The 25,837-nt window shown below is 38.9% G+C and overlaps 1 protein-coding gene across 3 annotated transcripts in view; it reads left to right on the top strand.

Moving 5' to 3' along the window:
* The window catches only part of LOC137023993 (guanylate-binding protein 4-like), a 68,954-nt gene that overhangs the window by 26,035 nt on the left and 17,082 nt on the right, over window positions 1-25,837 (top strand). For 2 of the 3 annotated variants that reach the window (XR_010895608.1, XM_067391140.1), the window contains exons 7-10: window positions 2,296-2,576; window positions 7,748-7,960; window positions 8,064-8,166; window positions 13,157-13,266. Coding sequence is in view for 2 of the 3 variants with exons in the window: in XM_067391140.1 (XP_067247241.1) it covers window positions 2,296-2,576; window positions 7,748-7,960; window positions 8,064-8,166; window positions 13,157-13,266 (707 nt within the window). In the remaining variant the exon portion in view is untranslated. The remainder of the gene's footprint in view (window positions 1-2,295; window positions 2,577-7,747; window positions 7,961-8,063; window positions 8,167-13,156; window positions 13,267-25,837) is intronic. The other variant, XM_067391139.1, reaches the window with a different exon arrangement.

The raw sequence follows: 25,837 nt of genomic DNA, 5'->3' as shown, positions 1-25,837 counted from the left end.
CGTCCGTTACACTCCGTCCATCCACCCCTATGGCTACAGCGGGTTCCTGCTTCCCCTCTGCATCAACTCTGTCCTCCATCACATCGGCTTCACTGCTGCCCTTGGGTAATCTGGCTCCACATATGATGGTTGTTGCTGAGGTCTCCCAAGCCAGCAGGAGTTCATCAGCTCTCCACCTGCGCCCCTGAATCCATCTGCAGCGTCTCCACTGGTCGTCCCCCACATGCCATCAGTCCACCCAACACCATCTAGGCTCCTCCTCTCCTCGACTCTTCCGTGGGCTGTCGGTTCTGGGGAGCTCTGGGTCTGCACCATCGGCCATCCACCATCAAAGCTGCCAGGGGATCGTTCGTCATCCTTCCTTCACCACTCCTCCATCACCATCACTCCGCCCACCTCCAGAACCCTATCCGGCCCCCCCGTATTTGTTCCATTACGGCAGAGGGGGATGTATTGTCACGGACACTGTCATGTGCTATGCGTTTATTGTCATGTGTTCCCTTTGTTCCCGCCACTCATCAGTCACCATGGACACTAATCATCTTCACAGTTGTTCATCATTTACCTTTGTGTATTTAACACTCTGAGGTCTGAGGGTATCGCCGGCGATACCACCGCGTTTTTTTTCTTACCAGTGTGAAAGAGACTCAAAATACTCCGTCAATGTTGCACATACAATTAAGAGTTATACACCATTTTAATCTGTTGAATATCTTCTTTCATTTGTGTACACTCAGAGTAAAAACAAAATGCTGTGCTTTTTGTAAAATAAAGAAAACTAACATGATGCGTGATCTCTCGTCTCCCTCTGAACAAAGTCCAATCTGATAGTTCTCAGAAAATGAACTGTAACTTAGTGAATACGAATGACAAAAAAATGACACTTACGTCTAAAGAACTTAAATCGTGTAAGTCAAATAAAAAACAAACATTCTGTGTTTATGTAATCTGTATGAAAAGAGAGCCATGTCAGAAGTCCGTGATTCAGCTCATTACCCGCTAATGCGGCCACGCCCACGGAGCGAGCGCTATTCAGACGCAAATTCAGAGGCAATACATGCATACATCGTCTCAATCGTGTATTTATTGTCTTGAAAAGTGTTTATTTGGATGGTAAAGCCATGGTTAGTGAACTCTAGAAGACATGCAGTTAGTTCCTGGTTCTTCTTCTTCTTTATATGGATTTGTGGCCTAAAAGTGTACAGAGTGCCCTCCGGCTGCAAGTATGAATTGTATCCAGCACTCATAGTGATGATATATAGAATAAATATTACTCCTCTGTATAGAAATTTGACATAAACATATAAGAATCCATCAATATTTCTCCAAATGTGCATGCTTTAAGCTAAAAGCCTATATGAAATGCCATAGAGGTAACATAATTGTTCAGACACTTTGCATCACAGAAATGCATTCTATTTTAAAGAATATAATAGAATACCATTATTTTAAATTGAGCTTAGACATGATTACAGAGGGGTTTTTTCACAGCCTACCTGACTGAATGGCCTCATTAATATGCAAGTCATTTCAGGTAATTATTATGTGATTCTTTTGTCTTCTCAGGTCTAAATGGCCCATTATTCATGATCATTCACACCTCCATGCATACTGTGTTTCTTGACAAAAAGTGACTTACAAAAAACTAAATCAATATATTGTTTTATATGAAGGAGTAGGCAGCATAATTTTTACATAATTCTGAAGCAAAAACTCTAGTCTACAACCTCCAATACCCAAAAGTCTTATGAACACAGATTTAATATACTTTTTTTGGCCTTATTTCAGTGACTTAAGTTTTTTGTTTTTTCAATAACCACGCATAAACATTATTCCTTCAAAAACAAAAACATGTACATACATGTTCCTCACATATTATTGTAGCCTAGTTTGTGCTGAATGCAGTGTAATGACACTTGTGTCATTAATGTGTTTATGAACAAATGAAAAAAGCACAAATGTCAGGGCATGTCAAAACTTCTCCAGGCCCCAAATCAGCCTCAGACTCCAGAGGGTTAAGTTCCTGCCTGAATTCAGTTCTTTGTCCAGTATTGTCTTCATGTACGTGTTGCTACCTGTTGTCTGTCTGGTTATATATTAAACTACGTGTTTTGAGAATCTTCATCTTCCTCGCCTGCTTACCTGCAGCAGTACCTGACAATGACATGATGCTTGAAAAATAACCCACTCTGTTAACCAGATCACCTGCCATTTGTTACTCTGTAAGCAGCCAGCATGCTTTTATTTTTTCCATTTTTTTAATTTCTTGTTTTTGATCCCTGTGCCTCCCTAAAGTTTTGAGTCATCTTGCAAAAACATACGCGGAGACTATCTCCAGTGGGGCTGTACCGTGTCTGGAGAATGCTGTGATCGCCATGTCAATGATTGAGAATGAAGCTGCATTGCAGGAGGGGCTACAGGTTTACCAGAGTGGAATGGAGAAGCTCAAGGACTTTTTTCCCCTTGAACTGAATAAAATTTCCTCTGAACACCAGAGTTTCAGCCTCATGGCAACACAAACCTTTATGAAATGCTCCTTCAGGGACCATGATGGGAAGTACCTGACATCTTTAGAGGTAGGTGGGGTTGCCTTATCAAATTATTTCATGGTCTGAATACTTGATTCCGATTGGCTGGAAGGTGTGCAATAAAACCGTTTAATGCAAAGGTGGTGTCAAGTCAGTTTAATCACCGGTTTTATATCCATGCACTGTTTTCATTGAAGCGCACATGCACACCTCACTCAGAGATTGTGCTGCGCACACACAGAAACACTGAAGAGCATAGAAGAGTATTTTTGGTACATTTTTGGAAAATTGGATGAAACTCAATACTACAACTTTAATAACAACATAGTTGACAGCATAGTAGAATAATAGATAGAACACTGCCCATTCAAAGACTGATCATTTAAGAACAATGAAACTTTATCAACAAATGCACAAAATGGCTTTAAATGTCAGGTGACAAAAGAGACTGTTAATAATGATGAATCCCTGATAGCCCTTATACAATTGTATATATAATTGTATATTATACTCTCCCGATCACCTCGTTTTTTAAGTCGAGTTCGTGGTACAACAAGTAAGCTCTGGTCACATGATCTTAAGGTTCTTGACGGGGAGTGGCGAGAAAGTAAACTGGTCAAGTACTCAGGGGCCAGATTATTAAGAGCTTTATAAACATAAAGTAAGATTTTAAAATCGACTCTAAATTTGATAGGGAGCCAGTGTAAGGCTGATAAGATGGGAGTAACAGACTCATGCTTGCGTGTCTTAGTGAGAAGTCTAGCTGCTGAGTTTTGAACCAACTGTAATCGAGAAAGAGATGATTGGGAGACCCCATAATAAAGAGAATTACAGTAGTCTAAACGTGATATAACAACAGCATGGATCAATGTTTGAAAATCACCTTTAGATAAAAATGATTTAACTTTTGAAAGCTGTCGGAGATGGAAAAAACTGGATTTTACCACAGCACTAATCTGTTTATCGAATTTTAGGTTGTGGTCGAAAAGAACACCCAAATTCCTGGCACAAAGGGTTTCATAAGGAGTGAGAGAGCCACAATCAACATTAACAACGCTGTTTTCTGTAGGTCCGAACAAGATTATTTCTGTTTTATTTTCATTTAAGCTTTGGCTTTCCAATAATTTTTTAAACTTAAGTTCCTTCAGGCAAGCCAGAAGTGGTTTTAGGCTGCTACGATCATTATAGAGCTGAGTGTCATCAGCATATAAATGAAAAGACACTCCATACTTATTGAAAATAGAGGCAAGTGGAAGCATATATAAAGTAAACAAAACTGGTCCAAGGATTGATCCTTGAGGAACTCCAGAGTTAAGTGGTATGGCAGAGGAGGAGTACTGACCAATGCGAACATTGAACCATCTATTTGTGAGATAAGAGCGGAACCATTGTAAAACAGTGCCACGAATGCCCACAGCTTTCTCAAGTCGCATAAAAAGTATCTCGTTATCCACTAAATCAAAAGCAGAACTAATATCTAATAAGACTAAAGCCACAGGTCTTCCAAAATCAGTTTCCATAAAAATGTCACTTGAAACTCTCAACAAAGCAGATTCAGTACTATGTATTGCTTTAAAACCAGACTGAAATGTTTCCTGTACAGAGTTCATAGTTAAATACATTTGAAGAGTTCATTTGCAAAAACCGATAAACGCCATTTTAAAAAAAAATGAACTAAGTGCTGTGCATTATTCTCCATATATAGCACGTTCTGTACCCTAAATCCATTTTGTCAGAAGAGCTGGTTTTGCCCACTTTCAGGCATCGCAAGTTCACGTTTTACAGCAGAAACCGACAAGCGCCCTTGTTTGTGTACAGACAGAAACCGATAAGTCCGTTTTAGCAAATCAGCGCGCAGTATTCAGGTCAGGTGACAGGGCTTCTAGTCACTTCAAAAAGACGCGCTAGCTGAGGAAAGTTTTATCAAAGCTCACTAAAAGTGATCGAGGATTTATGATTTCGACTCCTGTAAGTCCTTGTACACCATACACGACTTACATGCTGAAAAATTGGTTGTCCTTTTGCTTGTGTGTGTGTGTGTGTGTGCGCGCGCGCACGTGCGTGTGTGGATGAGTGCGTGTGTGTGTACTTGTGTGCCGATCTGTGTGTGTGTGTGTGTGTGTGTTTGAGAGAGAGAGAGAGCGTGTGTGTGTGTGTGTGTGTGTGTGTGTGTGCCGATCTGTTTGTTTGTGTGTGTGTGTGTGTGCGCGCGTGGGTGGGTGGGTGTGTGCGCGCGTGGGTGGGTGGGTGTGCGCGCGTGGGTGGGTGGGTGTGTGTGTGCGCTTGTGTGCACATGTGTGTTTGAGAGTGTTTTAAATGCAATTACTTGGGTTTTGTTTAACTATGAAACATGAAATGTGGAGTTATCTGCTTTTGCCCAAAAAACGACTGTTGGAGTTATCTGCTTTTGCTAAAAAACAAACTTTTAATATATATATAAAACATACTTTCAATGAATTTTATTTTTTTAATTTACCTGTATTTTTTAGAGTTATCATTTCTTAATCAAAACAGCCCAACTGCAGATTGATTGTTATTACTTGAAATGCACAATAAAAAAAACATGATTTGTGAAAATTCATAAAAATGGAGTTATCTGTTTTTGCAAATAAACTCTTCATTTGCAGTTGAGTTAATAATTTTTTTTCAATTATCTTAGAAATAAAAGGCAAATTTGAAATAGGACGAAAATTTGAAAAAACAGCAGAATCAAGATTGGGTTTCTTTAGATATGGTGTCACCACAGCATTTTTAAGATCTTTTGGGAAAGACCCAGTTGACAAGCATTTATTGATAAACATTAAGAGACCTGGACCAATAGTATCAATAATTTGTGTGAGAAAAAGGGGTGGGATCACATCCTGGGGACAGATAGTAGGTTTTAATTTTCTAACTATATCTATAAGTGAAGCCAAGTCCATAGGCTCAAACTCAGACCAGGTTGAAGAGCAAACTGGAACATCATGAAATGTTATCACTGAATTTGAGATCTGAGATCTCAAAACTGTAATCTTGTCAACAAAATATTTCCCAAAATTTTCACAGAGAGTTAAAGAAAGCTCTAAAATGGCATGTACAGGAGGGTTTATAACAGAATTAACAATAGAAAACAGACATTGCGGTTTATGACGATTCTTTGCTACAAGTTCTAAATAATATGTACATTTTCCAGCCTTTGCCGCTTTCTGAAAAGCGTGATAAGAGTCTCTTAAAATTTCAAATGATATCTGTAATTTGTCTTTTTTCCATTTACGCTCAGCACGTCTGCAAACCTGCCGAAGAGAGCGTGTAGCGTCATTATGCCAGGGCACTGGAGCAGGTTTATGATTTTTTTGTCTTAATGGAGCAATAGAGTTCAAAATTTCAGCACAAGTAGAGTTAAATAAAGTGAGGTGTGTATCAATGTCTAAAATGTCCAGGATGCTGTCAGTCTCCAGAGAGTTCCGTACATTCAAATAGGCTTCAGAAAAATCCTGACTGGATTGTTGAGTAAAACAGCGAGTTAAGCGTACTGATGTTGAGTTTCTGGAAGTATAACTTGTAAGAGGAAGGGTAAAAACTATGGGCTTGTGGTCAGAAAGAGCAGCATTACTAAAATCTATGCTTGTAATAGAAAAGCCATGAGTTAAAACCAAGTCAAGAGTATGGCCAAGATTATGTGTAGCGCCCGGAAACCCATTGAGTAAATTCCAGAGACTCGATCAACGTTAAAAATTCTGCCACGTATGGTTTAGAGGGGCAGCAAACATGAATGTTAAAGTCACCCAGCAAAAGTATTTTCTCATACCTGGAGGTCAAATCCCCCAACAATTCAGCAATTGTGTCTCAATTAGTGTCTCACTATTAACTAACTATTATTTTGTCTCAATAAACTAATTACTGGTTATTAATAGTTGGTAAGTTTAGGTATTGGGTAGGATTAAAGTCCCTGTAAAGTCAATTCTGAGAATTGTTTCTAAACACATTATAAATGTTACAAATATATTGCTGAAACGTGAACTATGTACTAAATTGTGATGTTAGAGCCAATTCTGAGTTCAGGATTTTTTGGGTAGAGCTAAAATTGGGGGCTCGATGTTACACTGGAGTCCCCGAGCATGGCTCCGCCCCTAACACTATATAACTGTCGATAACGTACTGAGCATAGTGCCGTCCCTAATGCTACAGTGGCTTGCTCGCTCAATCTCGAGTGTTATCCTCATTTTATTTACGATTTTATTTAATCATTCAAATTTGGCTTAATAACACATTTTTCTGTGGTGTGACAAACTCAGAACACACTTTATTGTGGCTTTACAGGGACTATAAGAGATGTAGAATATGGTCATGCAGAAAAAGTCATGCATAAATATATGCTATATAAATACTAATAAACAGCCAATATGCTAGTAATATGCATGCTAATAAACAACTAGTTTTTAGTGAGAATTGAATCCTAAGCTAAAGTGTTACCGAAAGTTTGTGTAGGTTAAACAATGGAGCATTGACGAGATCGAGTACGTCATCTTCTGCAATGGTCCTGATAAGCCTTTAATTGTGGTCATAAGTTTACATACACCTAGCAGAATCTTCCAAATGCTTGTAATTAAAAAAGAGGGGGAGTGTTAATACTGTCATTGCCTGATCTATGACTTTTTTTTTTGTGATAGTTGTTCATGAGTTCATTTTTTGTCCCGAGAGGTTAAACTGCCCACTGTTCTTCCAAAACATCCTCCAGGTCCTTTGCAGCATCTTCTGCAACTCTTTTCAATAGTGATTGTATGATCTTTAATCTCTGTCTGAGGGACTCAAAAACAACTATTACAAAAGCTGCAAACATTCGCTGATGCTCAAGAAGGCAACACCCATGGCCAGTTCATTACAGGGCTAAATAGAATTTAATTAATTTGTTATTATTATTATTTTTTTCATCTAAAATTTTTACCTGGAAAACAGTGGCTCGGGGGAGGTAGAGAAATTCACTAAGAATCAAAAGGTTCCTGGTTCAAACCCTTGGCATCCTGGCTATATGTTAAGTGTCCTTGAGCAAGACACTGAACCCTTACTTGTCTCCAGTGGTTAGGATAGGACACCTTGTATGTAGCCTCCACCACCTGTAGGTAGATATGACTTGTACGTTGATTTGGATAAAAGCATCTGTTAAATAATTAGATAATGTGCAAAAGAACTCAAACAATGAACATTCATTATCCGTCCTGTTTTTTTGTGTGCTGTTTTAGGAAGCCATCAATCGGCAGTTTGATGCGTATCTCTGGGACAATGAGAAGGCTTCTGAGGCAAAATGTGAAAGACTGTTGTCAGTTCTCTCTAACCCAATGACAGAAAGAATCAATCAAGGATTTTATGCCAGAGCTGGAGGTTACAATCTCTTCTGCCAGGACCTGAAGGACATTGAGAATCAGTACAATGCACTGGCCTGCAAAGAAGTCAAGGTCATAAATGTTACATTATTGAACAATGCGTTAATTATTACAATACTTATTATATTTTCAATTTTTAACATCATGCTTACTCTTTCCTTGTGTATCCTTATAGATTGCTGAGGTGTTTGAGAAGTTTCTACAGGAAAAGATTGCATTTTCTAGATCCATTCAGCAAGCTGATAATAAAATAACTGAAAATGAAAGAAGAATTTGTGGTAAAAGCTTTTTTCCACATAATAGATACTCGTGATAACATGAATAGGACCATCCTAGTTGTACAGCTGTTTTTAATAAAGTCTGCTCTTTTAAGGAAAAACAGCAAGCTATAAGCTATTCATGTATCTAGTAGAAGGGGATGCTGCCCAGTGGTGTAGCGGATGGGCATGCAGGGCACGCACTGTGCTGGGTTGCGGTGATGATCATGTATCATAATTGATAATATTATTAACAGTCTATAATATTTCCGAACACTGAAGTCATCAATGAAAATTAAGGAGCAGCATTATTTTAAGCACAGACTTTAACAAAACAATCTGTTTATCACAAAATACTTTTCTTCTCTTTTTTTCACTGTCGGCCACAAGAGAAATATTATGGGAATAAATTTAGACACTTATATATCGTTATCAGCATATGTTGAAGTAGATGCATCTCTCGTCATTTCTGAGAGAATAGTTAATGTGCGCAGTTAATGCAGCGTGACGAAAGCTCTGTCAGTTTTTACTTTCACTTTCTGTAGTGAATTGACTGAGGTTAAAGACTTCTGCACCGGCATAACTCTTACTCATAATTTGCACACTGCTTGTGTGCTATCCATAACATTAATGACAGACATCACATCTACTGGTTTATTAGGCTGCTGTCACTTTAATAGCTGCAGCTGCAAAACATGACATGGATCTGACACTCTTTAAGTTAATTTAAGACATTTAACTCGTTTAAGACTGCTCTTATTAAGATAATCGACAAAACAGGCATTTTGGCATAATTATGTGTGTTATTGTTTATTCAAGCACGAAAGAGAACAATAGGTTACTGTTGAAAACCTGATTCTCTGAAACATTGAGTGGAGAGATCCACCTATGAGAAGGCCATCCATACCTGACCTCTGACCTCTAAACAGACAGAAGCGCGTAGCCAATGCCAGGTAAGGCCCCACCCCCTTACCCGAGAGCATATAAGGCCCATACGCGCAGCTATTCTCCAGTAAGCATATTTGCTTTTTGTGCAGCAAGCGGGGCAAAGCTGGTTAATCTCTCCACTCGATGTTTCAGAGAACTGGAGAACCTATTGTTATCTTTCATCATCTCATGTTCGAGATCCACCTATGGGAGAGACATGGATAGCTCCCCGATTGCCCAATACACTCATAATGAAGTTCTGTAAGCCAGAGAAGGACAGTCAACCCAAGGGGGCCGTGCCTGACACTTCCCATAATCATGCACCTTGCAACCCTGTCACACACACGACTGCTGTGCACAGGCAGGACATGCAACATGTATGAAGCACACACATGTAAATAAACCCAGCAATACAAATATTGTTACAACCATGCCTTCCCGGACTCCAGTTCCCACGATCCTCTTTGTCTGCACACATGTACTCACTTCCCTCATCAGCCTTCCCGCTTCTCCTGGATTCCCTGCACCTGTTTATTGTCATTAGCACTCCCTTTAAGTTGGACTCATTTTCCGTTCTTATTGTTTGGTTAATGCGTATGGTTGTGTGTTCTCCTCCTTCATTGTGGAATAAATACCCTATTATTGTGGATTTCCGTATTCCGTACTCGTCTCTACTCACCTACACTGTAACAGAAGAACGGACCTAAACCGCTGGAAATCTACAAAAAAAGATGGATTTATTTAAGCTTTCCGAGTCTCCTGTGGCTCCCCAGCAAGCTTCAGCGGAGGATCGCCTGTGTGGGTTCCGGCAGGACGGTCGCCCGCTGGAGAGGTATGTGGAGGAATTTACCGAGCTTGCTCTTTTGGTGAACTGGCCAGATGCCCCATTAAACACTTGTTTTCTGGTGGGGCTGGACGAGGACACGATTCGTTCTAGTGAACCCACATGTTTTTTTTTTTTTTCCTAGTCGAAGCAATTAATCTGATTCTCCTCCTGAATGGTTTTGATTTTGTTATTGAAGAGGTCCAGTCCCCACAGAAATACAAGCGACCTGGCCAGTTCGCCAACCGCCACTTTCCTCCGCCTATCCCTCCATTGGGTGTTCGCCTGGTGTCAAAACCCCAAGCTGGCAAAGAAAAGGTCCACCGCGAGGCCCAGATGGCCGAAGAAGGCCGCAAAGCAACCCCAGTCTCCAGCGTTTTCTGCCTCTGAGCAGTCTCAGTCTCCAGTGAACTCTGCCTCTGAGACCGAACCGCCTGCACTCCTAGCGCGCTCATTCTCCCATGCCAGTAAGAATCCTTATTGTGTATGAGGGAATGACTTGGACCCCGTCTCCAGACCCTCTCCTACCCTCAATGAGCCCGCTCCAGCCTTCCACGAGCCCTCTCCAGGCTGCCAATGAGTCCGCCCCGGCTGCCAACGAGTCAACTCCAAGTGTTCCCGAGTACGCGAGAAGCGAATGACAACTGGAGAATAGCTGCACGTATAGGTAAGAGGGTGGGGCCTTACCTAGCATTGGCTGTGCACTTCTGTCTGTCTACCCAGACTTGGTGAAACTGGATGCTTCTGCAGAGGTCAGGTATATATCCACCTTCCCATAGGTGGATCTCGAACACAAGATTATGAAAGAGAACTCGCTACTTGCGCGCGTCTTTCTGTGCATTGTGTGTCACACACAGACAACATTCACAGACAGCGCGTTCTTGTTTGTCTTGTCGCACTTGAATGGTTTAAAGCATTTGCGTTGAATAAGAACATGACCATATAATGTAACGCCAAAGGATGACAGAAAAATGTTTGCTGCATTAATTGCGTTAAACTGGACAAAACTAATCGCATTTGTTAACACACTAATTTTGACAGCACTATTTAAAACCCCATCCCAGATTTATTTCCTTAACCCTTTGATGCACAACATGGGTCAAAAATGACCCGGCTGAGTTTTTATTTTCTATATCTTTGCAAGAAATTATTTTAATCATTCAGTATTCCAGGTATTCCTCAATTAACTTATTTTTGATCATCACAAATCCTCATTTTAATTTTTTCTTTCTTACTTTTTTAATAAAAATCATTTTTGTATCACTACCCTTCTAATGCGCAACATGGGTCAAAAATGACCCGTATTCATTTCCTATGTAATTTCAATCATGGTTGAGTGTTTCTTTGCTGAATCTTTAAAAGAAATGTATTTTATCATTCATTTATTCCAGGTATTCCTTAAATATCTTGTTTTTGATTGTAAAAAATCATTATGTTCATTTTTTCTTTCTTACTTTATAAACAAACACAGTTTTTGTCTGTCTACATCAATTTTACACACATGGGTCAAAAATGACCCGTATTCATTTCCTATGTAATTTCAGTCATGACTGAGTGTTTCTTCGCTGAATCTTTGAAAGATATTTATTTTATCATTTATTTATTTCAGGTATTACTTAAATATCTTGTTTTTGATTTTCTACAAATAATTATGTTTATTTTTCTTTCTTACTTTATAAACAAACACAGTTTCTACATCAATTTTACACACATGGGTCAAAAATGACCCATATAGAAATCTTTAAGATTTGCAAATTTTTGCAAGTAGGAACATATTTACTGCAGACAACTGTTCATCCGCCACACATTTCATGTCTCAACATGACTGCTTTTGTATATTTGATGGATGTAAGTCTTATTATATTTAATATATTAGGCTATATATTTCATAATTTTTAAATTTTTGTCATAAATCAATGCAATTGGTCATCCTTTATGTCTGTCAGCGTTCCTGAAATGTAACAGTTTTGGACAAATACAACATGAGTCAAAAGTGACCCGAATTAGTTATTTTCTATATCGCATATATTACAATAAATTAATTTTATCATTCATTATTCCATCTATTACTCAATAACCAAATCCTTATTTAAATTTTTCCTTTCTTTTTGAATGAATTTTTTTGAATGTGTGTGTCATTACCTTTCTAAAGGCCAACGTATACTTCACTTTTTATGTGTACGTGAGGGTCAGCATACAGATTTTTGTAACTTTTTATAATTTCCGCCGGATTTCTGTAACTGTGTATGTGCAACCCTGCACATACACATTTAAATTGCGTTTGACTGTTCGCAAAGTAAACTTTCAGCTTTTTTACAGTGATGTCATCATCCACCTCAGTTCTGTTGAGGACCAGCCACTAACACTCTAGATAAAGAAAATCAAAAGCACTGTTGATCAATTCACTTATTATATATTTTCACTGTTGGACAGAAACCTTGTTCAAAACTGTTACTTTTCAGGAACACTGATAGATGTAAAAGGTGACCAGTAGCATTGGTTTATGACAAAAAATACAAATTATGAAATATAATATACAGCCTATTATATGAAATATAATATGTCTTTCATCCATCAAATATACAAAAGCAGTCATGTTGAGACATGAAATGTGTGGCGGATGAACAGTTGTCTGCAGTAAATATGTTCCTTCTTGCGAAAATTTGCAAAGGTTTCTATATGGGTAATTTTTGACCCATGTGTGTAAAATTGATGTAGAAATACAAAACCTGTGTTTGTTTATGAAAAAAAGAAAGAAAAAATAAACACAATGATTTGTTAAAATCAAAAACAAGATATTTAAGGAATACCTGGAATAAATAAATGACAAAATACATTTCTTTCAAAGATTCAGCGAAGAAACACTTAGTCATGACTGAAATTACATAGGAAATGAATACGGGTCATTTTTGACCCATGTGTGTAAAATTGATGTAGACAGACAAAAACTGTGTTTGTTTATAAAGTAAGAAAGAAAAAATGAACATAATGATTTTTGTCAATCAAAAACAAGATATTTAAGGAATACCTGGAATAAATTAATGATAAAATAAATTTCTTTCAAAGATTCAGCAAAGAAACACTCAACCATGATTGAAATTACATAGGAAATGAATACGGGTCATTTTTGACTCATGTTGCGCATTAGAAGGGGTTTTCATAGCTTGTGCATCAAAGGGTTAATTGGACTCTTGACTCTTCTCCATTTTTATTCACCTGTTTCCTTGAACAACTTTTTTTCTTTTTTTTTTGGCTAACCAGAGGAGAGAGAGAGGGCAGTTCTTCTGGAACAGGAAATTAAAGTTCAGGAAGAGAGGCAATGTCAACTGGAGGAGAAGATAAAGACTGAACAACGGAATTATGAAAAAAGGGTGAGACAGGTCATAGAAATGATGGAAGAGGAGATGTCTCACCAACGACAGGTGACAAAGTATGCAATGGAGAATACACTGAGGGAGCAGGCTGCCCTGATGCAGAATGGTTTTCAGGAGAAAGCTGACAGGATGGCCTGGGAGATAAATGAATTGAAGAGAAAGAATTCAGAGGCAGAGGTTACAATGTCGAGAAAGTATGCACAGATGTTATCAGATCAGCAGCTAAGAAATGAACAGAACATGGAAGTTCTGAGGCAGCTGCACAGACAGCAGATGCAAGCAATTAATAGCAGACCCAGACCCGCACCTTGGTCCTTCTGTGCTATACAGTAAAATGTGTTGAAAGATGTAGTTCACAGCTTTTTGTTCATAATTACTATAATCTCACTGAATTTGATGTGACTTTTTGTTGTTTTGAAATCATAACTACAAACTTAGGTTATACCACAGCTGTTTCAAGTTCTGCATTTGGTAATATTTGGTAGCTGATCACCGATTCATCTAAATTACATAGACTGGTAGGCTTATTTTTGAATTTATAATCTGACAGAAACATATCTGATACCAATAAAATTGTAACCACTGTCTAAATCAGAGATGGCCAAATGCGGCCCAGGGATGAATTTCAAATGGCCTGCAGCTTGTCTATTAAAATATATATGGCCCGCTACTCATAATTTACAAATCGTGTAGTGTCACAATGCCAACACAAGGTGGCATTACTAGATTTTAGGCCAGGGAAACATTAAAGGCTGGAACACACCAAGCGACGAACACAGACTGCAGGGTTGGTTCACGTCGGCAGCGTCTGTGTCCAAAGTTGGCCTGACACACCAAACCAACGCTAGACAGCCGACGGCCAAAAAGCATGTCAGTTCTGCACCTGCGTGAGATGAAATGCCTTTCCGAACCAGCAGGTGGCTGTATCTGAACAGTCAATCAAAATGATCAGATGGCCCAAAAAAAAAGGCGACGTGGACCAACTTCAGCCGATGGTGCGGAACACACTGAGAAAACTTAGTCGGCCAACGAACAGAGACTGCCAGATGGCCAACTGTCGGCTTGGTGTTTTCCTGCCTTAACGCGCCAAATAAATAGGAATAAAACAGGGCTACTTGTGTGCACTGTGCAGACCACGACTCACAAGCTCACAAATATGTTTACTTGCTGAGTGTCTCGATCACACGACCACTAAACAGCCAGTGAGAAGTGTTCGAGTTTGGCATAGAGGTCTCTGGTACAAGCTGCAAATCTCTCTTATATTTGATTTAGTTTAAAGTCAGTTGAAACATCACTGACTTAACAACACTAATGTCTAAATCAGGAGAAACATTGAGCTGATACAGTTAGAATACTTTTCAACCAACAATTCAACAACATTTATCATGGATTTACTGTGGTAACACTAACTGTAACTGCGGTATTTTGTGAGAAATGTAGGTTAATCTCTCATTTAGTTTTTAATTTAAACATGTATTAAATGAGTAATAAAGGCCAAATTATATACTATTTTTTGTCATAAACTTGCAGTTTTGTGCATTCATATTTATATTAAATGAGTTTGGAGGCTTGACGTGTGAGCGGAGATAGAGTGACAAGCTATCACGAGCATGTGCAGCTTTTGCATAGAGATCGTCTGCAAGCTATCAATGGTCAGATAAAATTAAAGTCAAGTCAAGTCAAATTTATTTATATAGCGCTTTTACAATTGGTAATTGTTTCAAAGCAGCTTTACATATTAGAAGCACAGAAAAAAAGGGAAGTGGTTAAAACTGTACAAACAAGCGTGGTAATATGTAACATATACAAGATGGTGCTACATTAAGCCAATGTCGGCTGACTTCCAGGGGTGGAAAAAACCCCCTAGGAGAAAAACCCAGCGTGCTAGCACTGGGAAAAAAGTCCTAGGAGGGAAAAAACCCCTTGGAAGGAAAAAACCCCCTTGGAAGATATATATATGTAAATGTATATGGAGATCAAAATCTGAATTGTACATTTTTATTATAGAGATTAAAAATCGATTATATATAAATATATGTAAGCGGATACGGGGATCCTGGGCTACGTTGTAGTCAGGTCCAGACGCAGGTTCTCCATCTGACCTGGATACGGCCTGGATCCAGCACCCGGCAAACCTCAGGATAAGCAGAGAGACAGATATTAGCGTAGATGCCATTCTTGTTCTGATGTACAGGTATATCTAGTGTTATAGGAAATGTTCTCGGTTCCGGCCGACCTAATTATTGCAGCGTAACAATCCTTTAACGGATTTGAAAAATGTTAATGTATTGATAATGTGTTATGTGTATGCAAGAGCAAAGAGATGTGTTTTTAGTCTAGATTTAAACTGACAGAGTGTGTCTGCTTCCCGAACAATGCTAGGAAGATTGTTCCAGAGTTTAGGTGCTAAATAGGAAAATGATCTGCCGCCTTCAGTTGATTTTGATATTCTGGGTATTATCAACTGGCCTAAATTCTGAGATCGCAATAAACGTGAAGGACTATAATGCATTAAGAGCTCACTTAGGTACTGGGGAGCTAAACCATTTAGAGCTTTATAAGTAAGTAGCAAGATTTTAAAATCTATACGATGTTTAATAGGGAGCCAATGTAATGTTGACAGAACTGGGCTAATATGGTCATACTTTCTGTTTCTAGTAAGAACTCTAGCTGCCGCATTTTGAACCAACTGTAGTTTGTTTAAAAGCCGAGCAGAACAACCACCCAGTAGAGCGTTACAATAATCTAGTCTTGAGGTCATGAATGCATGAACCAACTGTTCCGCATTTGTCATTGAGAGCATATGTCGTAATTTAGATATATTTTTTAGATGGAAGAAGGCGGTTTTACAGATATTAGAAACATGACTTTCAAATGAAAGATTGGTATTAAAGAGCACACCCAGGTTCCTAACTGAGGACGAAGGTTTAATGGAGCACCCGTCAAGTGTTAGAGAGTATTCAAGGTTTTTTCGTGAGGAAGTTTTTGGTCCAAAGATTAGGAAATCAGTTTTTTCTGAATTTAATAATAAGAAATTTCTTGTCATCCAGTTTTTAATGTCAGCTATGCATTCTGTTAGTTTTGTGAATTTGTAGGTTTCGTCAGGGCGCGAGGAAATATAGAGCTGAGTATCGTCAGCGTAGCAGTGAAAACTAACACCATGCTTCCTAATTATCTCTCCTAAGGGCAGCATGTACAGAGTGAAAAGCAACGGTCCTAATACTGAGCCTTGTGGTACCCCATATTTAACCTGTGATCGATACGACATCTCTTCATTAACTACCACAGACTGATAACGGTCAGATAAGTATGATTTGAACCATGCCAAAGCAATTCCACTAATGCCAATATAGTTTTCAAGTCTTTTTAAAAGAATGTTATGATCGATAGTGTCAAAAGCAGCACTGAGATCTAATAACACTAATAGAGAAATACAGCCACGATCGGATGATAGGAGTAGATCGTTTGTAACTCTAACGAGAGCAGTCTCAGTACTATGGTATGGTCTAAATCCTGACTGGAAATCCTCACAGATTCCATTTCTTTCTAAAAAGGAACACAGTTGTGTTGAAACTGCCTTTTCTAGTATCTTTGACAGAAAAGGTAGATTCGAGATTGGCCTGTAATTTACTAAATCTCTCGGATCTAGTTGAGGTTTTTTAATAAGAGGTTTGATAATAGCCTGCTTAAAGGTTTTTGGCACGTGTCCTAGTGTTAAAGATGAATTAATTATATCAAGAAGTGGACCTACGACCTCTGGAAGCATTTCTTTCAGTAGTTTAGTCGGCATTGGGTCTAACATACATGTCGTTGATTTTGATGATTTGATAAGTTTAGATAATTCTTCCTCTCCTATAGCGGCGAATGATTCTAGTTTTACCTCAGGGACACTACAGTGCACTGTCTGAAGAGAAACTGTAGACGGTTGCATGTTTATAATTTTCTCTCTAATATTATCAATCTTGCAAGTAAAGAAGTTCATAAAGTCCTTACTGCTGTGCTCTATGGAAACGTCAGCAGTTGAATCTCTGTTTCTAGTTAATTTAGCCACTGTGTCAAATAAATACCTAGGATTATGTTTGTTTTCTATTAAGAGATTTGAAAAATAAGTAGATCTAGCATTTCTTATGGCTGTTCTGTACTCAATCATTTTTTCTTTCCACGAAAGGCGAAAAACTTCTAGTTTTGTTTTCTTCCAACTACGTTCAGCTTTTCTAACAGCTCGTTTTAGAGCCCGAATGTGCTCATCATACCACGGCGTTGGATTAGTTTCCTTAATCTTCTTTAGACGTAAAGGAGCGACCGCATCTAATGTGCTGGAAAAGAGAGAGCCAATAGTTTCTGTTGCAGCATCGAGTTCTTCTAAGTTGTCAGGTATACTAAGGCGATGAAACTGCTCGGGGAGATTATTTATAAAGCAATCTTTAGTGGCAGACGTGATTGTTCTACAATATTTATGGCTGGGTGGTGGTTTTGTAGCCTTGGCTAATTGTATTATACACGAGACTAAATAATGATCTGATATATCATCGCTCTGCTGTAGAATTTCAACAGCATCAATATCTATTCCATGCGACAGTATTAGATCTAGGGTATGATTACGACAATGAGTGGGTCCTGACACGTGTTGTCTAACTCCAATAGAGTTTAAAATATCTGCAAATGCCAATCCAAATGCGTCTTTATTATTATCTACATGGATATTAAAATCACCAACAACAAGGACTTTATCCGCAGCCAGTACTAACTCTGATAGAAAATCATCAAATTCTTTGATAAAGTCAGTATAGTGCCCTGGTGGCCTGTATACAGTAGCCAGCACAAATGTCAACTTACATAATGTTACATAAAGCACCATCACTTCAAAGGAATTATATTTGAAATTCTTTTGAATGATTCTGAATATATTACTATAAATTACAGCAACACCTCCCCCTTTGCCTTTCTGTCGAGGATTGTGTCGATAATCATAACCTTGAGGACTAGATTCATTTAAAGTAATGTAATCGTCTGGTTTTAGCCAGGTTTCTGTCAAACACAGCAAGTCTAGTTTATTGTCTGTGATAATTTCATTTACAATAAGTGCTTTTGAAGAAATAGATCTAATATTCAGTAACCCAAGCTTTATCATTTGTTTATCTGATTTATCTGTGATTTTCATTTTTTGAACATCAATTAAATTTTTACCCTTAAAAGGTTTTGGAAGTTTTTTGTATTTACTAGTTCGAGGTACAGACACAGTCTCTATGTGATAATATCTAGGTGAAAGTGTTTCTATGTGCTGTGAATTATCTGAGTTCTGTGACGTGAGGTGGCTAGAAGACGGTCGGTTTAGCCAGTTTGTCTGCGTCCTGATCTGGGCCCTGGTTTGTCATGTTTCAGCTCTAAGACTATTTGCCAAATTTCTAGAGAGAAGAGCAGCACCATCCCGGGAGGGATGAATACCATCTCTTTTCAACAGATCAGGTCTGCCCCAAAAGCTTTTCCAATTGTCTATGAAACCTATATTATTCTGCGCACACCACTTAGACAGCCAGCCATTGAGTGATGATAACCTGCTAACTATCTCATCATTCCGACGAACAGGAAGAGGGCCAGAACAAATTACTTTTGCTGACATTGAATTTGCGAGTTCACACACCTCTTTAATGTTAATTTTAGTGATCTCCGACTGGCGAAGTCGAACATCATTTGTGCCGACGTGGATAATGATTTTAGAATATTTACGTTTAGCATTAGCCAGCACTTTTAAATTTGCTTTGATGTCAGGTGCTCTGGCCCCCGGCAAACATGTGACTATGGTGGCTGGTGTCTCTATTTTCACGTTCCGTGTAATAGAATCGCCAATTACTAGGGCACTTTCAACAGGATTCTCAGTGGGTGCGTCACTGAGTGGGGAGAACCTGTTTGATGTTCTAATCGGAACGGAAGAGTGGTGTTTGTTCTTGCCATTATGCCGCCTCACAGTCACCCAGTTAGCCTGCTAAACACACACAATACACCATTGCATTATCCATGGAAAACGTATGTTTTATTACTTAATCAATAATGAATATAGCGTATCGTGAATGATTATTAATGAATTTATGAATTCACTATGTTCGTGTTGTTTACATTATATGCACTTGCGCCTATTGCCAACAAAACAGACATTTGAAGCAGTTTTACTCACCACCTGCGGTTCCGACTCATGATCATTATTTCTGTCACTGCTCCATCTTTCCATTTCAAACTAGTGCTGGGCGGTATACCGGTTCATACCGAATACCGGTATTTATTTTTGTTATGATATGAATTTTGATGATACCGCAATACCGGTATGTGTCGCTTAAGCAACGTTAGGAATGCGGTGCAGCCCGTCACTGTTTGAGGGGGGGCCGTTTCACTGTTGCACTGTAGTGAGAGCACAGCTGAGATTGCATCACAGCCTATGGTAAGTCCGAAATCACCCCCTAAAGCAGGGGTCTCAAACTCAAATTGTCAGGGGGCCGTTTCTGTGATTGACACCTCATAGGAGGGCCATATTAACATTCAAGCGCAAGAAAGTGCAAAATTTCAGAAAATTTACTTTCCTTTGCATTATTTCTCATTTACTTCAAATTTCATTAGGCCTACTAAAATATTTTTATACCTATACTATAAATATTTTATTTACCATACTAAATGTAAACAGCAGTGTCTCTCTCATTGTTACAGAGTGTAATATAATTATATAATACTATTACTAATATAATACTATTAATTGCAGTAGTCTGGTGCAACTTCTCACATCCAACAAGGTGCATGGAATAAAAAAAAATAGTAATTTAGGAACAAAACCAGCAACACTTGTGGCGTAGAGGGGTCAGAAATAAACAAAAAACTGGAGCTATATATATCAACTTTATTTTGCCAAAAAATAAAAATCTCTCATTGTTACATAGGTACATTTTTAGTTTTTAACATTTAGTGGAAGTATTTTCCCTTACTTTGTTAGCTTAAATAACATTAAAATCTTGCACTGAACAACACTGTACTGAACAAATACAATCCCTGAATACATTTGTACACTCTTCTGTTTCTTGCCAGACACCTGCAGCGCTTGTGCTCAAACAGCTGAGGCACATTTGTCCAAGATGCCGTTTGAGCATCGGTAACGTTTAATGGTTGCATCGGACGCGTTTCGGTGGTTTAAATCGACGCTCGTGACTTAAAGTCGAGTGCTTTTACTGTAATTTAGGCGAGCGCGCTCGTAATAGAAGCGACGCGGTTGAGAGCGGCTCATGGTTGCATAGCAACGACAGACGCCACTGAAGCGAAAGCGCATTGGAAAGAAGGAGAATGCGGCGTGGCTGCTTATGTGACGCGATATGTGAATGATCCCATAGAACGGCGACTTTTTCTTTGCATATCAGACAGGTAGTAACTAGAGAATAATAATAATTTAGCGGGCCGGATTATGTTTTATTTTTGAGACCAGTTGCGGGCCGGGTAGAGGGGGTGGGCGGGCCGTAAATGGCCCGCGGGCCAGCAGTTTGAGACCACTGCCCTAAAGCCTCATTCACTATTCTCTACGTTATCCACTTACATTGTTCACTTGAAAGAGTGAATGAAAACGAGTGAGTGAATTCGGACAGTCGTTGTGTGTACATCGGCTGTGCACTCGTTATTGCGGTGCAATGTGAGATTGAATGAGTGCACTCAATAACGTCCACTATGGTGTCGGTCACCACTACAAATGGATGTTGCCTCAAATAATGCCCTATTTGAGGTTATAGGGGGCGATTTCGGATTCAGCCCTTGATTATAGAGGAGAATTCAAACTACACGCGGTGCGCGGGATAGAGCGGTTTCTGCGCGGAGCGCCGTGATGAGGTTAACAACGTTCTCCACATGGATCATATTATATAGACTGGAGCGAGCGTGTTTAAGTTTTTTATGGACCTATTTCATATACTCTAGTGCTCTAAACATGAACCAGCAGCGTGTATGCGCACATATTTCATCACGTCTTCTTCAAATGAAATGTAACGTCTGAACTGTACATCTGATCACGACCGCGATGACACGAAAGGTTATTCTGCTACACAGAAGACAATGTAAGTTAATAAATAGGCTGACAATTCAAAGAAGAATGGGCAAAAATTGTACTGCTTTATCCTTTCTGTGTTAAACTGATGTGTGTCATTTGTTGAGAGACTGTAGAGCTCTTAAATGTACTGAAAATATCCTTAGACAGTTTAAATGTTCTTCCGCGTTTCTCCCTCGTTTTGGCAGTTTGATGTTACAGTATATAGGGTTAGATTTTTTAAATGCTTAAGGTGCCCTCAACTTTTTTTTTTCTATCTCCATGGTCATATTTTAATATTCATGTGTCTGTAATGAGTGTGTTGCAGGTCTGTGTTTTATTGGTTGTTGTCTCCCCACAGCATCATTCTAGTGTGGAATTTTTCTACAATATTCACTCATCATGACAGTAAAACAGGGTATTCTAGTCAATCTACTGCACTATTTCCTGTCTCAATCAGTAGAAAATGTGGTTAACGCCCGGTCATGTATGGGGAAAAAAATACGTCATATACCGTGAAACCGATATAATTTTGAAAAATACCGTGATATAAATTTTTGGTCATATTGCCCAGCGCTATTTCAAACGATCTGTAAATCCAGCGTAGAACTGGGCCTTGTTTATGAAACCATAAGAGCTCCATAAGAGTGTAGATCCTGAGGGCTCAAACAACCATGGAAATACATGTGATATTCTACACTCATTTACCAATAAATAAGTGATTGCAACTATCAGTTTCTATGGTTTAAATTCTAGAATGCCCTAGAATTTAAAATTGAATTTACCTTGGCATAGTTAAATTATTAATTATATTATTAGAGATCTGTACATGGAAATGACATACAGTGAGTTTCAAACACCATTGTTTCCTCCTTATGTAAATTAGATTTTTGCAAAAGCCTTCTGAAGAACAGGCAAATCTCAACACCGACTGTTACGCAACAGTCGGGATCATTAATATGTACGCCCCCAGCTTTTGCATATGCCAGCCCATGTTCAAGGCATTAGACAAGCCAGTATTAATGTCTGGATCTGCACAACCGAATCATCAGACGTCATGCAGGTAAGCAAGCAAGGACAATAGCAAAAAATGGCAGGTGGAGTGATAATAACTGACATGATTCATGATCCATGATATGTTTAGTGATATTTATAAATTGTCTTTCTAAATGTTTTGTTAGCATGTTGCTAATGTACTGTTAAATGTGGTTAAAGTTACCATCGTTTATTACTGTATTCACGGAGACAAGAGCTGTCACTATTTTCATTTTTAAACACTTGCAGTCTGTATAATTCATAAATGCATCTTCATTCTTTATAATTCTCTCCAACAGTGTGTAATGTTAGCTTTAGCCCCATTAGCCACAGCATAGTCTACTTTCAAACTCATTTAGAATCAAATGTAAACATCTGCAAAATAAATACTATACTTACATGATCTGATGACGAACACTTTGTAAAGATCCATTTTGAGGGTTTTATTAGCTGTGTGAACTTTGTTTATGCAATGTATTATAGAGTTGCAAGCTTGGGGGTGGGGAACGTGAGCATTTAAAGGGGACAAGCACGCAAAAGCATTTTTAATTATGCCCCAAAATAGGCAGTTAAAAAATTGAATAATAAAAAATCTATGGGGTATTTTGAGCTGAAACTTCACAGACACATTCAGAGGACACCTTATATTACATCTTGCACCAAATGAGTAATCCTGTGACACGATGTATGATGCAGGATGTAGGAGTAGTGTAAGCTTAGACGCCTCTTACGGTTCAAACAAATATGGCTGGGACACAAACTCAAGCTCCTCCTCTCTTATATCGAAATCCTCCGACATTTCTCTTTTCAAAATTTCTCGTTTTAGACTTGTGTTTTAGACTAGTGTTTTGTTTTGCTCTCTCCTCTTTGCCTCCACATTCGTCATTGCATTCAAAGGTCAAAGGTTGCTCTCCCTCCCAAATTGACATGCGCAATATGCATACTAGGGGTGCAACGGTTCAAATTGCTCACGGTTCGGTTCGTATCATGGTTTTAGGGTCACGGTTTCGGTACGGTTCGGTATGTGCTATGTTTAGGGAAAATAGGACTACTGTCAAATAAAAATAAAGAAAATAAGAACAAACAAACTACAAGCAACATCACAAATAAGTACAATAAAGCAAATATTCAAATAAAATAAACAGTGCTTTTCAGGTTTTTCAGGTATCTAACAGTAGTTTTCAGGTACAGAAAATGGATAAAGTAATCAAATATAAAATAACACTGCATGCATATTATCTTTACTGTATAAAATAAATAAAGATTAATCATTATTGAAGTTACAAAAACTATTCAGTCAAGAGCAGTGAGTGATTTCTTTGTTATTTGTTGTTTGATTTAACATTAAAAACAGGCAGCAGGAATAGTTTTTTTCCCTTTAAGACATGCACAATTCAGTACATACCTATACTGTTCCACATGCGCTGTCTTTCTCGACTAATATACGTTCACTTAAGACATAACCGACTATGTTTGCTAGGATACTCGCCAAGACGGGCATGTTGACATAATTTTTGTATGAATGTGTCCGCTGAAGCGCAAGACGTGAAAGAGAACTCAGTATTTGCGCGCTGACTGGAATAAGCGTGTGCGCGCTTCGGATGAGCGCACACAAATCTTCTCACAGCGCGCGAGAGTCCTCTTTCGCGTCTTGTTCTTGAAGGTTTAAATCAGCAAGGATTAAATGAGTTAGTTTAAACACAGACAGCAACGTGTGCTGTTCAGGTCTCACCTGTATCAACACCCGGGTGATGACGGCGTAAATGACTGGACATTACAGCAGACGGCACTCGCAGTTAACAGTTTACAAAGAGTGACTGTTTTGTCCACGCTTTTTGATTATCGTTGTTGTAACGTTCGACTGAAACATACATTATTTGAACTCTGTCTGTCTGTTTTCCACGTTGCTATTTTAAACAAACCATATTAACCAATAGATGCATCGTCATTCGAGATGGACCGCGGTGCAAGTGCGTACCGAACCATAAGTGGAGAACCGTACGGTTTGATTTTTAACCGAGAACCGTTGCACCCCTAATGCATACGGTCATCTGCTGTAACATATATTTTAATTTATAAAGTTCCCTTTCAAAAGGGAACTCAACTCTGCGTTTGAAAACGCTATGGGGAACGTCATCATGTGAACTGGTGTCTGAAAGCAATGGTCAAATCTCACCAATCCTATTGGCCAGCAACAGCCTATGACGTCATCATGCCAGAAGTATATAAGGAGCACCTCGAGAACCAGTCAGTATCTCCTTGTCTTCGGGAACTGCTTCAAATCTGGTAAGACAATTTACTATGTCTGACTGTTGCAATCACAAAGGATCACTACAAATAAGGAGAAGACGAGTATTCATCTTGCGAATTATAAGCTTTATTTTACATTCGTGCTTAAAATTAACCAGGTATTTGCCATGTATGGAACAAAGAGCTTAAAAACAGCCACCAAATCCAGAGCCCAGTCACACACATAACTTATAATGTTGTCTTTTATGAGAACAAAAGAGCATGTACAGGCAGTTCTTGTAGGATCTGTAAACTTGTAAAAGAGTGACTTGTAAAATGCTCCTCTCTAGAGAGGAGAAGGACGGGCAGCTGCCCCTAATGGTTTGGGTCTTACATTTGCTGAGGCAGAGTAGAGACTAGATCATGGTGTTTTCAGTTGGAGCTTGTTGAAGAGTTGAAGCAGTGAAATTCCTTGTGACCTTCAACAGCTGACGAGAGAGAGAGCTGTGTGATTTTAATGATGTGTTGTCTATGACATCATTAGATTCAGCAGCAGTTGCTCTTCTTGTTCTAAGCCAAACAAGAAAGCAGGAGATGGCTGATGAGGATGAAGATGGTAAGCCTCCTGAATTCTCAAAGCCACCCTGTCCCCGTGTATGTACTGCTGTGTGAGATTGTGGAACGCGCCTCTGGCAGACTGCAGCAGCCAATGGAGCAGGTTAGAAAGAAACCGCTTGCGGATTGTTCGTCGAACAATTCATTTTTTGCAATAATCCTCCAGCCACAATAAACTTTACATTCCTTCTTGATCTTCATACTGAGATCGAGAAGTTATGGAAGGACTTGTACTCAGCTTGCATTCATCAACATCAGTAGGTTAATTCACTGATGTTGATGGAGTGAGTCTGGGTACGTGTCGATGCCTCCTACTGATGAGATGAATGCAACTATCTCGTAATTTAGGTAGGCTCCAACGCTCTATACGCGGCAGCAATGTCTGTTTGTAAGCATATCAGTTAGACCCACTGAAATTAGCTTGGTAGGTCTCTCTTTATATATAATACAGTTTCAAGAAACTGTTTAGGATGCGGACTGAGGGCCCTGAAGTTCCATTAGGTTGGCTGGAACGATATATTATTAGGGTAGTACTTTCCTGTAGAGGCTGTTGTTTCTAAGCCCCAGGCAGATCTATGCTTATGTGTTGGCCTTATAGGCCCACAGCTATAGCTGGCCTAGGCTAGAACTAGGGTTGGTTTA

Source organism: Chanodichthys erythropterus, chromosome 8, assembly GCF_024489055.1.
Source record: "Chanodichthys erythropterus isolate Z2021 chromosome 8, ASM2448905v1, whole genome shotgun sequence".
Classification (NCBI taxonomy): Eukaryota; Metazoa; Chordata; class Actinopteri; order Cypriniformes; family Xenocyprididae; genus Chanodichthys; species Chanodichthys erythropterus.
Note: the sequence above shows the minus strand (reverse complement) of the source record. Positions and strands in the feature narration are given on the sequence as shown.